Here is a 15,697-nt window from a genome sequence, read left to right on the forward strand (position 1 = left end):
TATCCCCACCTACACTGCAGGAAATTAGGTAAATATCTCAGTGGTAGGGCAGGTGTAAATAGATCATGAGCACAAGTTTTGACACCGAAGTTTCAGTTTTGTCATATTTAAATTCCTATTTTGGACTCTTTCTAAGCAGTGACAACCTCTGTACAGTTTTTATGTGACTGGATCCTTCCAGACATGTCTGCACTTTCTGTGACCACACTGAACTGCTCTGGTTTAATCCTATTACATGTCAAGCACAAAGGGACCTAAGAGGTTTATGTTTCACTTCCTTACAGAGTGAATCTCTCCCTCTTTCTCTGTCTCTCTTTCAAGACACCAGGAGAGCTATATATTTGATCATTTTGATTCTGTGCTGTTGCATCATCTGTCAAAATAAAGGCCAACTGATAATAAGATTGTCTGTGAGGGCTGAAGAGAAACTGATGATGAATGAAGATCAGGTGAAAGAGATAATCCAGAGATGGGTAAGTCAACAATATTGCGCCATGGCAACACATTTTAGCTGAGGCTATCGTACTCAGGATCTCCTCTCCTGATGTTGCAATGAAGTATGACCTTCAAGTGTGGGGAAAAATAGCATAACGGCTGACAGATTAGCTGCTAGCATTAGAGTATAGAAGAACTGGTGCGTTGGGTGACCCTGCCTTCATTATATCTCGTTTGATCCTCCTCACTCAGTAACATTACAAGAGGAAGTCCATGTTAAATAAATATATTTGTTTCTTAGGGTTTATGCAGGATATCCTGACATCTACTCACACTATACTAGCACTATCTACTGCTTCTGAGAGGAAACTCATGACTAAGCTCAATGGTGTTTATCAGCAATAGTAAACGAAAACATTATGACGTAATATACTGTGTCCTGTATTTAGAGAAATACTCAAGAAGACGATCTGAAGCCTGAGGACTACCAGCAGTTCAAGACTTTGGGATGTGCCAGTCTCAGTGAGGGTGAAAGTCAACAGCTCTTAAAATTCATACAAGATGAGAAAAACCAGGTATTCCTCGTCGTTGCCAACACAGCAGATCAGGGCAGCTGTTTCCTCCATAGAAGTTACACCTCACAGATAGGAAGTGACAGCAGATTGGCAGCGTTAATCTGCCATACAGCTCTAAAAGCACGGCTACACTGCAGAATCGTACCTACTGAAGCGAGCAGCCTCTTGCCTGCTACACAACTATGCTAAACATTAACATGCAGCTACCACTCTGTGCCTCCTAGCCTCTTGACCTGGAGGTGTGCTGGGAAAACAAGCAGATATTCAGTCAGATTTCTCGCTCCACTGATAACCCTCTTCAATACAGCGCTTCTCTAAGTGCCCTTGGTTGTCCCATCTCTCCACGCTCAGTGCAGTTATTTGTAGCCTACATTTAAAGCATGTGTCATCTCTCACTCCTTCCTCTTTCTGAGCTAAAACAATCTCAAGGGCTGCAAATGATTGATTATAAAATGAGAAATCCCTGGATTTTGACTTTCAAAACCATTGCCGAAAAAGAAGCCGCGCGGAAAAGAACAAATAGGTGAACTGACAGTCATGGGATTGCAGCTGTGCAACAAATGATTTTGATAAGAATCTTTATCCACAGATTATCTATATAGTCTAATGCCTTTTTAAAAATATTTTCAGAAGGTGAAACCTGCACCTTCTTCCACTCCTTTTTCGTGTGTGTGTGAGATCTGGTAGATCACACTTTAACCAGCAGTTGTGAAGATGAAACTGCACTTCTTTTGCATGCATCAGTTTATGCAGCGATGCATGCAAATGGAAAGGAAGGGGCTATCAAATTCATATGCCGACAGGGTCGCTTTTAAGGTTCCCGGTGACGTGTACTGATTGCCTATTGTTGCACTTGCAGGTTATTGTGAAATCTATGGGCTGTGTTATACTGGCACCTCTTCTAAACGAAGTTGTAAAAAAAGCTAAGGGTCTGGATCAATACCAAGCTGCCATCACACATCTGACCAGGGTAGGTGCAAGCAGTTCTTCTACATAGTGAAACACGCTCCCCGTGCATCACCTGAAACGTTGCATCTGTTCGTTAAGACTTGCAGGCCAAATGAACTCCTGGATTGCATGCTTGAAATAATTGAAGGCATTGATCCAGGTGCCATTTCCGAGACAATCCTAGCCCTTCTTCCGCATCTTCAATCAGGTAACACAACTAATCATGCAACAGTACTACTACTAAATCAACACAACAGTCTCGGCCATAAATTCTACCTCTACCATAGAAATAAACACAGCTTTTAGGAATAGCTGCAGATTCAGCCTGATTCACCATCATCCACTACAACGGCAATATTAAACTACAATTAACACCTTTTTTTGACAACATTTTTAGATTTGCAATAGTAAAAATGAATTTATGGTAGAATTGCTTTTATCGCATTAAACTGCACAGCCATGACCAATAATCAAATGATCCCCGTTAGGCCTGTTAACATTATCAATCGAACAGCTCGGTGGACGCGCTCAGGTCAGTGGAGTCGCTTGCTAGTTTATTAGGTGAGTGGGGAGAGTTGTTATTGCTGTTGTCTAAGCTGACATAAATGCAGTGGATAAAATAAGAAAAATTTAACACGATCCAAAAACACCTCAAACTAATCGGCCAAAATAACAATACGTTTGAATCGACAGTTTCAGCACTTTTGACAAACATTGAACACCTTTACCGTCATAGCACCCTTTTTTTTTTTTTGCAGGGTTCTTGTATTAGACAACATGTAGATCATGTGCATCACATGTAGCCTGGTTTACTGAGTGCAGTTACTGCTTCTCCATGCATTGGTGGGTTATGGTGAACAAGTAAATGCTGCTTTTTCTTTCTTTCTTTTTTTTTAAAGGGCTCCCCCTGCTGTACGCTTACTGTAAACTAACAAACTGTTTTTAAACAGTACTTCTCCGGCTGGATGAGGGGAAGGCAGCCTGTGTGGGCTCGACTCTGTCGGCCCTGCAGAAGCAGCTGTCCCGGCTGCCTGTGCCTTACACGGAGCAGCAGGAGGAGGCCGATGAGTACGGCCTGTGCCGCTGCAGCGCTGCCTTGACTGTGTTCACAGAACCTTTTGTGGAGGAGGTGAAAAGGACAGACGGAAATTGTGCTGCTACAGCTGAAGATGAGGAGCTAAAGATTGAGCTTCTGAAGTTGTATGTTTCTCTCTGCAACTCTGTTTATTTGTAGTTATTATTATTAATGATATTAAATACAAATGACAAAGCAAAATGACTTAGAATTGAATAACTGAATACATTCTCTGTTTAGCTGCATGAGGAGTTTGAGAGAGCCTTTGCTTGAGGCTGAACTGAAGCACGACAGAAGATCACCATTGTGGCTCTTTGCAGTAGAGATAATGGTACGGGCAAAGTCACTTCACTTTACTTCTATTTTTTTTATTTAGAACACAACATGTTTTAGTTATTTAGTCCCAAGTCACATGTGTGCATTGCAGGTCACACTTTCTGCAATCAAAGAGCCTCTTCCGGAGCTCTTATTCTTCAGCTCACTGAGGGAAAACATCCTGATGGACAATAATCAGTTCAAGGAGGCGAGAGCATGTCTGGCTTATCTGCTGTTTGTTCAGCTCATTACCATTGACAACTTTCCAGCAGTGTTTAGGTAACGTGAGCAGCCACATTTTACTTACTTAAATTTACTTTCACTAAAAACTATTAATGTTGAACTTTTCCTGCCTTTCTAGCCATGTGTTTATTCTCCAGTGCAACATGGAATACATCAGTCATCTGCTCAGCAGGTATGCTGTTAACACAACATTAAGCGAACATGTTTTCTGTTTTAGAACAAACTTACAATCAGAGTCATATCTGTGTTTCTCTGACAGCAAAAAAGAATCACATTTGCTTAAAGGATTGGTAAGAGCCCATCAGTATGAAAAACATCTGAAAGCAGAAGACTGAGTTCATTTTAATTGCCCATAATTATCTATTATTAGGCGCTGTTCACAAAAAGCTTGGAGCGTGTGCAGGACAACAGCCTCCCAGTGAGTCTGCTGGATCTGAAGAGCTTCTACAGTGTGACACAGGTAAGACAAGCAGCCGTGCCAGACTCATTTCTATTTCTCAGGCTGCATACACACACAGGCCGGAGCAGCAGAATTACAGAAAAGCCTGAGATGTCTTAAGTCTGTTTGCATATTCACTGAGATCACTGGCAGTGCATGCATGTCACTCTGTGACCTTCACCTGTAAGGTCAAGGTCACTGAGATTCAAAACCTGTCCGAGATTTTTCGTGGTTGCTTCTATGGTATGAATTTAAAAATCCTAAGTTGGCTCATTCTTGAGCTATTATTTACAAGATTTTTAGAAACTTGACCTTTCCTTGAGTTCAAGGTCACTGAAAATCAAACTCATCTGATACTTTTAGTAGAAGCAATTTCCAAGCAAGCAAATTTCAAAATCCTCATTCTCGAGGCCAAGCTGCTTTAGGTAAAGAACTGACAGCCAATCTGCAGCCTACCTCAGTTTCATAGGGTTTTATGTTTCATTGTTTAGCTGTCGCACATAAACCATTTGTTGTTCACACTCACTACTCTCAGTGCTTTTATCCTCAGCAGGCAGCTGTTTTCAGTGAAAGGCGCTTAAGAAATCAAAACAAGCTAGTCAAGTAACTTAAGCAACCCAATTGGCAAAAACAAAGGGAGCTCCAAATGAAGCTGAAGAATGCTCGCTTGCACTCTAAACTGCAGGATGGATCCGTGTCTTTAACGTGATACAGCTCTCTGCTCCCCTCTAGTGGCCTAAAAATGTTATTCAAAAGCTACAAAATAAGCATCAGTGAGTAAGCTGTTTTTTGTTTTTTTTAACGTGATGAGACTTTGAGACTCAGCCTGTGAAGTGGCTGTAAACTATAATATTATAGTTGTAACATTTACTGCGATTCACAGCTGTAGCTGACTTAAATGACTCAACCATAACACCGAAAGCTCAGTGAGCTGTTTTGTGCTTAAATTCTCAGAACCTGCGGCGAGTTCTTACCGACTGCCCAATACAGCACTTGGTGAGTGCTTCATTAGTGGTCAATATGGGGAAAATGTTTGACTTTTGCTACACTATAAAAGGCATACATCTGTTCGCTCTTCCGTCTGATCATTGCTCCCCCAGAGAGAATCGGGCCTGCAGGTTTTCCAGGTATTCATCAATAAATTAGATGCAGAAGCAAAGCACAAATTCTTCAGGTGAGAAAAACAGTTTCAATTGCAGTTGCAATTTCTTTCCAGGTGTGAAATTAACGCCCATTATACAGCTATATATAGACTACTTTAACACTTTATTAAAAACAAATGGCCCACAGCATATTCTTAACTTGTCCCTCTATTAATTTACTGCTGCTTCTCTCCATCTAGCGTTTCCAGTTACACTCCAGCTGACAAATGTTTACAGTATTCTCTTAGTCTTCTAACACTTTAACGTAACGCTTGCTGTTTTTGGTTTTTTGCTGTTGTTGTAGGTGCATGTTAAAAACCAGCAATCACGCAGGAATAGAAAGTTATATAATCAAGAACATCAGGAATCAATTTGAACTTTCTATGAAGGTGAGAAAAACACGAGAGTCACGCCATAGCCTGCATTTTTTTTCTCTACACGTTAAATGTACTACAACTCTTTTACAGTGGGGTAACGCCAATGAGTGGTTCTTGGGAACGGAGTTTATTTCACTGATGACGCTGGTGCTGTGCTTGCCACAAGGTGCTCAGACAGATTTGCTCAGCAGTATGGACAAGTGAGTAACGAGAAAAGTTTGAAGCATTATTACAGCAGACTGGAGGAGGTGGAACCTGGTTACCTGATGCACAAAGTCAGTGGAGTGAGACGTAATTATAATTCTTGATTATGGCAAAATCGTAAACATGGATACTTTGGCATGTGCTGAGAGCATAATAGTAGCTTTATTATACTTTAAAAAGAAAAAACTTTTTTTAATGAAGCAAATTCCATTTAACTGTCATTATAATTACAACCTAGACTTTGGGACACCTGGAAATTGAAATAATTACCCTTAAGTACCCCGCCTCTCGCTCTATGACAGCTGGGATAGGCTCCAGCGCCCCCCGCGACCCTGAAAAGGATAAGCGGAAGCGAATGGATGGATGGAATATAGGCTCAAAGGCATCCTTAGAATATTTTGACCTTTGAAAGAAATACAGAAAACCGTATCTGCTACCAAAATACATGGAGTTAATGGCTCAATCTGGATGAAGCTTCCCAGTTCACACAATCACAGACTTTTGTCTTTGAATCTCTGCAGGACAGTTTTTAACTTGATTAGATCTGAAGTTGAAAATTGCTTTAATTTAGTTCCATTAAGTAGCACTCTTTGTTTATCCAGGGTAATGGAGAGCCTAAATCTGCTACGCTATGTTCTTATCAGAGACGAAGAGCTGAGAACCAATGTAAGTAAGTCTAATACAAAGCTTTCAGTTAATGCCTGGTTAGGGCAGGACGCTGATCATCTGTTCTGCCTTCCTTTAGGAAGATGTGTGGGAAGAGTTGTGCAGGATCAAAGAGGAATACCTAAAAATGCTGCGTGTATGTATCAGCATATCAAGAGCGTATTATTCCTCTGAACTGAAAGCACTGAGGGAGGACCAAAAGCTAAAAGCAAAAGGTAGGACTTAGCTACTAATCTGTGTGACAAATTTCTAGTGAAATAAGCTTTACACGAATAGTTTAAGAGTCTATTTTTATACTGTCAACACTTCCTATTGCCCAGAAGCCAGAGATGCTGCTCGACCCACTAAATTAGTCAAAAGCATCACAGTAAGGAAGGAGAAAGTGTCCAACATGTCCCCGGAGGTCCAGCATCAGGTCAGGAAAACTCTTCTAATTTAATAATTTTCATTTATGTTTTGGACTCTACGACTAGCAAGCTGACTTTTGTCATGTTTCTCAGGTGCTGCAGAGTGCTTTGGTGACATTTGACCTCATGGAGAGTCTTATAGTCCGAATCGAAGAGATCACAGAGGAAAAGCAGAACAAACTAAACTGAGGCTCTGAATTCAGACCCTTCAATATTTTTCTAAATATATCTTTATTTGGTTTGCTTTGTTTGACTGAATAAAGTGTGTGCTTATATACAAGAATGTATACAAGATGATACTATATACTGAAATGTCTGCTTTTCTATGTTCAGCACATTGAGCTCCTGCTGGTTAGCATTAAATAAAACATGTCGAATCACCTGCCTGGTTTTGCAGCATGTCTCTTAACATTTCCCACACAGGACTGCTTTCAATGATGTGAGCCCGAGCCAGAGAAATCCGGTCCCGGATGCTGTCTACATGGGGTTTACTGGTGGCCTGCAGGAAGGTGTGGCTTAATTTAATTCAAGGTTTCACGAAGACACATCAGTTTATCTCATTTATATTTAAAATATACCAAATAGCTGCGCCTCCATTGTTACCTTGGCAATTGTTAACATCCCTTTAACAATTTCATCAGTGTTTTGCACAGGCAGGATCCTGAGATTGCTGCCAAAGAATCTGCGAGAGATAAAGACGTCCTTAGTACGATATAGTTATTCTGTTTTCAATATAGAACCTTTAAAAACAAAATCCACAAATTCTTTGACAGACAAGAAAAAAAGCAAAGTTAGGGGAGATAAAATACAAAAAAGATACCAATAGCAATAATGACAATTAAAAAAACAATTACTCTGAAAATACTTACAGAGTCATAAATATCTATGGTTGATTTTTCAGAGGCTATTTATTCTCCTGTAGCCTGCTTATTGGTTTGAATATGTAGATAGCCATATAATCAACATAGAAGTTACTGTAGGTGGACAAATTTCAGGTTGGCAATCAATAGACAAACTAAATAATAAAGAACCCGGGGCTGACCCATGAGGTACTCCGACATCATCATTATTATATCCTCAAGCTGCTGTCACAAAGCCTTGTAACCAGAGCGTTAGAATCAGTTAAGTAAAGCAAAAATGACACAACATGACTATTAATCTACCGGTTTTGAATCACAGTCAGCGTTTCCAGCTCCTTTTTTCCTTTAAATGGTGAACGAAGGAGTAAAAAGCAGTTGCGGTGGACTTGCACAAATTTCTTTATCCTCTCAAAGACTCCCGATTCTTCAGAGGGCTCTGGGAGGTCTTGCGGGTCAACCATCAGGAATGCAGTACCTGCAATAAATAAAAAACAACAACAACAACAAAAAACCTCACACACACATATATATATCTGTAAGTATGGGCTTTAATTCTGCCACAATCAGGGATCAGACCAAACGAGTTACACTCACACCCTCTCCTCTGGTGCTAAATTAATGTATATGTAGGAGTACTTTTACTTAATCACTTGAAACATATTTTGATGCTAAAACATTCCCACTAGGCTACTTAAATAGGATTATGACTTAAGTAAAGAGTCTAAATCAGGGGTGTTAAACATAAGGCCCAGGGGCTTTAGGACAGCTTTAGAAAATGTGAAAGAGTGCAAAGATTTAGAACTTTTAACTGCATTTTCATAAGTTTTAGAGCTTTCCCAGTTGATATAAACCCCGACCCCCCACTACCATCACACTAAACCAAAGTATGAGGTCATTTACTGTGAACAATGAAAACTTTACATTACATTATTAAAATCCACTGAGTGTCTTATAGAAAACAGAATAATGTCTTATAGTGGGTTATAAAATACACGGCAGGTGTACTGGGGGACTCGGGTTTACCCGATAGAGGAAAAATGAAGGCTCCGGGATGAACACTGTCTGAAAACCTGATGCGGTGCTGCTGAGCGTTTAGCATCCTAATGATTTCGTGGCTCTGTGGAAACAAAATGAAGATAAGTTAACTGCTAGCATCGTTAGCTGGTACAGTTCTTTATTCAAAGTCAGAGGTGGGCAAATAACTAATATTTCACGTATTTTGTCGGTGCTAGTGCCTTGGCTTCATGGCTAAAGCTCTTTATGTTAACTTATTTTTTTATAACTGCCACCAGAAACCGACCAAGCAAAACATTTTGACGGTTCAGGTTAAACTTTCTAACATTACCTGAAGCGATGTGCTGACAATAATCGTTGTTTTCCACTGAGGAGTCCCTTCTCCGCATGTCGCCATTGCCTGCTAGTTATTAACAAGTGAACGACACGGTTCCGATGACGACACTCTCAACCCGGTTTTTGGTCCAAAGCTGTTCCTGCAGCGGATTCAGCCGTCTGTTGTGTCATGCCACCAGGACGCCACCAGGGGGCGCTGCGGTAAAACGTAACGTCCTGTTCATCCATAAAAGCGTGTGTTTTGTTTAATTTCCCTTTCTCCTTTAAATGGGGCATGAAATAAAAAGTTCCTGTAATTATCTGCCATTCCAAATACCAGCTTTTTTAAAGCTGAAGTTAAAAAGTGTTAAGTTTAAATATGGACCAATTTGTAGACTTCAAAACTTAAAATATTAAAATTAGACAAATGCTGGTCGTATTTTGCTGTCATGCAATTAAAAATAAAGTTTGGGACGTGCAAGTGCTAATGCATATTTATATTTCTAGCCGTAGTCTGAAAAAAAAATGCACAAAGTAGTCAACTTGACCCAAAGTTATTAATCACACTGCTCATTTCTTTCAGAAACACAAACTTTTATTTTCAGTATGACACTAAATGCAAGCCATGAGGCTAATTTTATTCTTCTTTAAGAAATTCAGTTCTTATTATAATTAGAAGACTGTCAACAAAGGATATTTCTGAAAAGGAAATATAGTTCTGACCCTTATTCTTTTCTAGAGCTTCTGAAGCAACACCAATGAAACAGTCAAACATACAAAAATGTCAGCATGCATAACAAGCCTGTTTGTGTTGAGAAACAGCCCAATAAGGGCACTATGAGGAATGCAAATAAACAGAATCCAGAGTTCCGTAGAGTCCAACAAAAGACACCAGTCATAAGAACAGAGACAAAATTATATTTTAAATTATAATAAAATAAGACAGAAATCAACGTAATGACATTCAGTTCAAACAGAAGGCGTCAACTGTCCGGCAGGGCTCTCCTCTGAAGTCAGTGATGTGTTTCTAGCTCCACGATGGTCCACTCTCCCTGTGGAGAAGCAGCATCTTCTGGGGAGAAGCTGGTTACAGTAATGCTAGTGGAGGAGTCCTCCATGGGTGAGATAAGCTCCGCCCAACGTTTGAAGGTCTCCTTCTCTGGGGACAGGAAAGCCTGCGAGTCCAGACAGTCACGTGACAGAGACAGAGTCTGCTTGATAAGATACTGGGCCAGGTTGAGCTCCTCAGGTACGGGGTTTATGACACCCAAATTGGACGCGTGGTCTGTCAGGAGCTGCTTGAGCAGGCTCCAGTCCCGCTCGGCAAAATCGCTGCTTTTATCCCCATCCCCTGTTTGCTTTTCTTCCTCTGCTTGCCGTTTAACATTCCTGTCCTTGTCCGAAAAGTGCTCAATAGCTTCCCCCACATCCATCTCGTAAATGGGGGACAGGGCTTTGGATGGTCGGCGGTCATGTTTGCAGCTTTGATCCAATCTGTCACAACCAATGTCCCCTAAAAACAATTGACAATACTGCACAATGACAAACTGAATCATTCCTGCACAGGTCTTTTACTCAAATCAGAGACTAATCGCTGCAAACTAAAATTAAAAAAAAAAAATTAAAAAAAAAACATGACAGAAAATTTACCCTTAATGCAACTGTTCCCTTTAAAACACACAACAACAAAAAAACAAACAAACAAACCCCACAAAACCCCGTAGTGATGTCAGGTGACGACAACACAGTGAGCGAGCAGTGATACTGATGATCACATATGATTATCACCACAAATTTCAAGTTCATCAGTTCAAAACTCACTCATCACTTTAGATATGCACGTCAAAAGGCAAACAGTTGCTTTGAAGGTAATGTACAGAGGTTTGCTTTGCAGGATGCATCTCTTTATCCACCTGTTCAAACAAAGTAAGCCATGCACTACCAGCACCAGTGAGCTTTGCATTTGCCAGAAAGTAACAGTGATATGTTTTGATATTCACGTGCAGGCAGACGTAAGAAACAGACTTAAATACTGTCACAGAAACCGAAATGCGAGCAACAATGCTTTTACTTAGTTGCACAAAAGATGGCATAACACCATGTTTCTTTAGACATTCTCTGTCTTCTCTACTTTTAACAAATTACAAAAATGGCAAAAGACTGATAATTACAAAATATTTCATGGTTGCATAGGGATAAACCCTTGGAAGTGGTGCAGCAGGACTTCTTTTTCAGGAATATGATAGTGAAAAAAGAGAGACATGGCAGGACAATGAAGACTGCTCTAGACACACGTTACGTACGTTACAGAGGAGGCTACTGACACTACACAAAACCTACTGAACAGAAGTGTATAGACAACAAAACACTTTCCTTAAAAGATGGACCTCTACGTGTCTAGACACAGGTCTACTGGGTATGATGGAAGTTGATGGAAAAATCAAAATATAAAACATAAATAAAGGATGGTGCTGATAATGATAAAGCAATTTCAACAACGGCATGCATGTGTGCTGTGCAAAATTGAAAAAAAGGTAAACAAAAGTCAGAAAGAGGTACAATCTTGAATACAAATAAAAAGAAACAGAAAAGCCAGGGAAACGTTTCCTAGCATAACAATCTTTTCTGAGCAGCAGTGGCAGTTTGGTGTCATCTACTTTGTACAAACAGTTTGTATATTTGGACTTTTAAGTCAGGTAGTTACTCTCCAAAGATTTGGAAGAAAAAGGAAAAGAAAAAAAAAACCCTAACAAGTAATTTACCTGATTACAATTTTGAAAAGGTGCTACGTATAACATTTTAACACCAAAAAAATAAAAATAAAATCATCTATGAACAACAAAATAAAACATCACTCTGCTGCAGTTTCACTCCCACATGATTCTCAGTCTTACTGAAGATTTGAGGTAATCTGTTTCCATGTAATAAGACATTGAACATCTTTTATTACAGTCTGGTGTTTCCATGCGTAGAAGCACTTAAGTGCAACATTGTGACAACCATGAAAGTGAATCAATGCGCCAAGCATTAGTTTTTCTTAATGCGTCTCTTTGCCATGTTTTTGCTCAGAAGATGGATGTCTACTGTTCAGTGCAGCAGTCATTGTTATAATGTTGTGCTAAATCCTCTCCCTCTTTTTAAGTACTTGTACTTTTATTTAAAAAAAAAAACAAAAAACAAAAAAAAAAAACAACAACCCTGCAGGGGAACAGTGGAGCTCAGAAACCGCTGTTATACTAAATCATACTCTAATAAAAGCTGGATGTAGCCACTGTGATGCCACGTACTGGTTAATGGACTCATTGCACTTCTAAAGCTCATCATCGATTCTTGAAGAGATGAACATATTTAGACTTGGAGTGCCAAGCTATCAGCTGATGTTTGTATGCTTGGTTAGCAAGCTGTATCAATAAACTGCACCTGTTAGGTAGTGCTGAGTAACAGGCTAATAAATTACTAAAATTTCACTCACACAGACAGAAACTATCCAGTCTGTAACAGAGTTATTTTCAATTCAACAGTGGAGCTGATCTGGTGTGACTTTGGAGTCAGCCTCAGGTGGTTATTATCAGAGGAACTGTTTTTAACACTTCCGCTCTGGCTACATTTTTCAGCCCTGAGGGTTGCTGCTTGATATCCGTCAAAACGGGAAGGATACAGCTAGAAAGCAATTTAGTTAAACAAGACAAAATGTTTATTTTAAGCTTTGTGGTTTATAATTTGGATTCTATCATTTTTGAGCTTTTAATACAATTAGAATTGGAGTACAAGTGTCCATGTGGGGGGAAAAAGCCAAGCTACATGCTACAGTGCAATTTATCCCTAAGAAGACACCAACAGAAAAACAAACACAAATAGAGTGTCAGAAAGAAAACAGGTGCTGTAGCAGCATGTTCTCATACAGCAGCCAGTGAGATTTATGAAAAATATCTTGATTACTGGCATAACAAAATGATCAACTAAACTATAGTCTTATAGTGCGAGGAATCATACAAGCGAAAGAAAATGAATCGATAAACTGGTATTAAAATGCTTTATGTAGCACCTTCAGCTATTTCAAATGATCTGTGGCTCAAAACGGCCAAAGATTCTTCCACTGCATAAAAGAAATGAAAAAAAAATGATAAAAAAATTTATTTTTTATGTACATAAAAGTGCATTGAAAAACCTATGTCACAAGCCTTGTCAGAAACAAGGCAGATTATTTTAGGCAAATACAATTTTATGATCATTTTTAATGAAATGTACACTGTTTTTCTCTTTGATGAGTAAACTGAGTTTGAGCCTACATGCCTCAAACTAAAGGTAGTTCAGTTGTTAAAAGATGTACAGTTTTGATGGGACCAATTTCCATCTGTAAAAGGATATTGATGTTGCAAATTCAAATTCACACCAGCTACATGAGAGGGCTGAGATGAGAGAACGTTTTTAGCTATTAAAGAATTATGACTATAGATTTTATTTGAATTTGAACTTCTATTTGTTACTAGTTACTAAACTAGTACACTTTGTAATATCCTTTTTTTCTGAAGGTGGGGTAAGGTATATACTGGAAGTAAGTAAGGTAAAGGAATTAAAGTAAAAGTAAATGAATCCTGTGGGGATAAAATATACCTTCACTGATGGAGAGTGGGGGGATAAGATGGGTTTGGATTTGGGGTCTAGGAAGGATCCGGAGATCATACATTACCTGCTGGAGATTGTGCAGCATGTACAGGAGAGTCCCCTGTCAACTGAGACTCATTTAAGTCTAGATGTAAATCAGCTTTCTTGCTTTCTGAAGGATTGGAGTAATTTTTGCTCATCCCTCCATTGTACTGTTCAGTGTGACGCAGATCCAGATGGCATGGGCGTTCTTGGGGAGGCGTATCTCTGGTGTCAGAGCCCAGGGGAGGACAGCTGGACTTCACTCTGTCTACCTGGATGTGATTTTCCTCCTTCTGCGTGGTGTCCTGGATCTCTGTAAGGAATACAGATTTTTCTTCCTGGTCCTCCTCAGGTTTTTTGTGCTTCATACCTGTGTTTTCAACATGATGTGGCTGGTGGTTCTGTTGGTCACTCAAAGGGGCGCTACTGAACTGAGGAACAGAAGAGTCATTATCAAAAACATCACAGGGAGTCACATCTTGCTGCTGAGGTGGAGTTTGGACACCGCCCTCCTCTGAGCCCAACTCCTCGCACTCATCAACAGACAGCAACACTGACCGACGGAAGTTAGAGGACTGATAGTCTGGTTGCTCGTTCTCCTGGTCCACACCTTCGTCGTCAAAAGCCAGGTTGACTATCCCCTGAAAGTGTGGTGAGGGTTCGGTTGGCAGCGGCAGACCCTGACCTGGAATCACTTCAACTTCTGATCGCTCGTCTTCTGTTTCCTCCTCCTCCTCCTCATCTTCCTCTTCCTCAGAAGAGAAGAGCTGGTGGTCAGGGACACTTTTTACAGTCACAGTGGCCTCAACTTCTGAGTGCTCCTCCTCCACCGGCACCTCATCTCTTTGCAACCACGAACGAGGGCGTCGCCTTACTCCCTCTTCCTCGCTGGTGGTCTCCGCTTCTCTCCCACGCAGGCGGACCTCCACTCTCAACCCAGCCCCACCTTCATACATCTTCAACTCTTCCGGCGTGCTGGTGTCACTGCTGCTGCGACCCAAGAAGTCGTGACAACGCATGGTGCCACACTTGGACACGCCTCTATCGTTGGAGCAATCATCATCCTGTGAACCTCCTGCATCGTAGTCCTCTGAGCGGGGCTTGATGTCGTCAGAAGAAGTGGTGTGTGTGCTGCCGGTCTCGGATTCTGGGCTGACCTGATGGTGGATGCCGCTCCAAGAATCCTCTACAGGGGTTTCAGTGCTTCCCACACTGCAGGGGGTATCTACGGGCTGTTGAGTGTCTCTTGGGGGATTTGGCGAGCTGATCTCATGAACATCTTCGCTGATGTGAGCTGGGATGGCATTGCTTTGAGGCTGTTTCACTTTGCTGCCTTCAGTTTTTTTACAAACGTCTGCTTTTGGAGAACTGACACGGGTGGCGTTTTTAGCTGCTGGTGCATCACTGGTCTTGTCTCCTCCACCAGCAGTGTTTTCCAGCTGTACTTGAGACTTCTGGAGACTCTGCTTGGGGCTTGACTCTAGATGACGTGACTCTTCTCCATCCTGGTTTGATGGCTGCGTACTAGGTGCTGCAAGCTGAGCAGAGGGTACTAACTGTGCAACATCTTTTTGCTCAACAGCATCTCCAGAGCCTTCGTTTGGACCCAGCTCTGTTTCGCAGTCTGCCTTTTTACTATTCCCTGCCTCTTTTCCTTTAGGTTCTGATTGCTTGGAGGCAGCAGCAGCTGTAGCGGAGGTTTTAGAGGTTCTTGCAGCTTTTGGTGAAGATTTCTCTGTAGAGAACTCTGTAGTACTTTTTGGCTTTGATCCAGACTTGGCAGCTGCTACTGAGGATTGCCTGGAAGGAGCTGAGGAGGCTTTTGCTGGTTTAGTACTGGACTTCGCAGAGACTCCAGTGGCTGAAACGGGTTTTGTGATCTTCTTTTTAGGAGTTTCACTAACTGTTTTATCTGTTACTGATGGTTTTGAAGGATCTTTGCCATCTTCTTTCCTGGGAGAAGCCGTTTTTCTTATGGAGGATCCATGTTTGGAGCCTTAAAGGAAAAAAAAGGACAGAACATTAATACTATGCA

The 15,697-nt window shown here is 40.8% G+C and overlaps 2 protein-coding genes across 8 annotated transcripts in view; one reads left to right on the forward strand and one right to left on the reverse strand.

Moving 5' to 3' along the window:
- The first annotated feature begins 267 nt into the window (after positions 1–267).
- Positions 268–7,206, forward strand: LOC102292230 (glomulin). 3 transcript variants are annotated; one of them, XM_005919809.3, is made up of 18 exons: positions 268–473; positions 885–1,010; positions 1,870–1,980; positions 2,058–2,166; positions 2,909–3,158; positions 3,274–3,364; positions 3,461–3,627; positions 3,710–3,763; positions 3,851–3,881; positions 3,962–4,051; positions 4,985–5,026; positions 5,131–5,204; positions 5,477–5,561; positions 5,640–5,749; positions 6,356–6,419; positions 6,499–6,634; positions 6,740–6,834; positions 6,920–7,206. In XM_005919809.3, exons 1-18 carry the CDS (start codon positions 432–434, stop codon positions 7,013–7,015), a joined length of 1,773 nt encoding a protein of 590 aa, XP_005919871.1. In that variant the 5' UTR covers positions 268–431; the 3' UTR covers positions 7,016–7,206. The 3 variants fall into 3 exon arrangements, with proteins under 3 accessions (XP_005919871.1, XP_042072027.1, XP_042072031.1); XM_042216093.1 differs by having other exon boundaries at positions 5,477–5,749; XM_042216097.1 differs by having other exon boundaries at positions 5,477–5,749; positions 6,743–6,834.
- btbd8 (BTB domain containing 8) overlaps positions 7,196–15,697 on the reverse strand; it is a 28,039-nt gene continuing 19,537 nt past the window's right edge. For all 5 annotated transcript variants that reach the window (XM_005919811.2, XM_005919812.2, XM_042216083.1 and 2 more), the window contains 6 exons: positions 13,706–15,658; positions 9,032–10,528; positions 8,710–8,803; positions 7,990–8,161; positions 7,430–7,508; positions 7,196–7,325 (listed from right to left, as the gene is read on the reverse strand). In XM_005919811.2, coding sequence (XP_005919873.1) covers positions 10,029–10,528; positions 13,706–15,658 — 2,453 coding nt within the window. In that variant the 3' untranslated portion in view covers positions 7,196–7,325; positions 7,430–7,508; positions 7,990–8,161; positions 8,710–8,803; positions 9,032–10,028. The remainder of the gene's footprint in view (positions 7,326–7,429; positions 7,509–7,989; positions 8,162–8,709; positions 8,804–9,031; positions 10,529–13,705; positions 15,659–15,697) is intronic.

The sequence above is a fragment of the Haplochromis burtoni genome, unplaced genomic scaffold (genome assembly GCF_018398535.1).
Source record: "Haplochromis burtoni strain Fernald_Lab_line unplaced genomic scaffold, NCSU_Asbu1 Contig_13, whole genome shotgun sequence".
Classification (NCBI taxonomy): Eukaryota; Metazoa; Chordata; class Actinopteri; order Cichliformes; family Cichlidae; genus Haplochromis; species Haplochromis burtoni.

What these genes read in the sequence shown, in the direction of transcription:
- LOC102292230 (XM_042216093.1), top strand. Translation starts at nt 432, where the DNA reads ATGATGAATGAAGATCAGGTGAAAGAGATAATCCAGAGATGG. An exon ending in CCATCACACATCTGACCAGG is followed by an intron (nt 1,981 to 2,057) that starts GTAGGTGCAAGC and finishes CTGTTCGTTAAG; the next exon opens with ACTTGCAGGCCAAATGAACT. An exon ending in AACTTTCCAGCAGTGTTTAG is followed by an intron (nt 3,628 to 3,709) that starts GTAACGTGAGCA and finishes CTGCCTTTCTAG; the next exon opens with CCATGTGTTTATTCTCCAGT.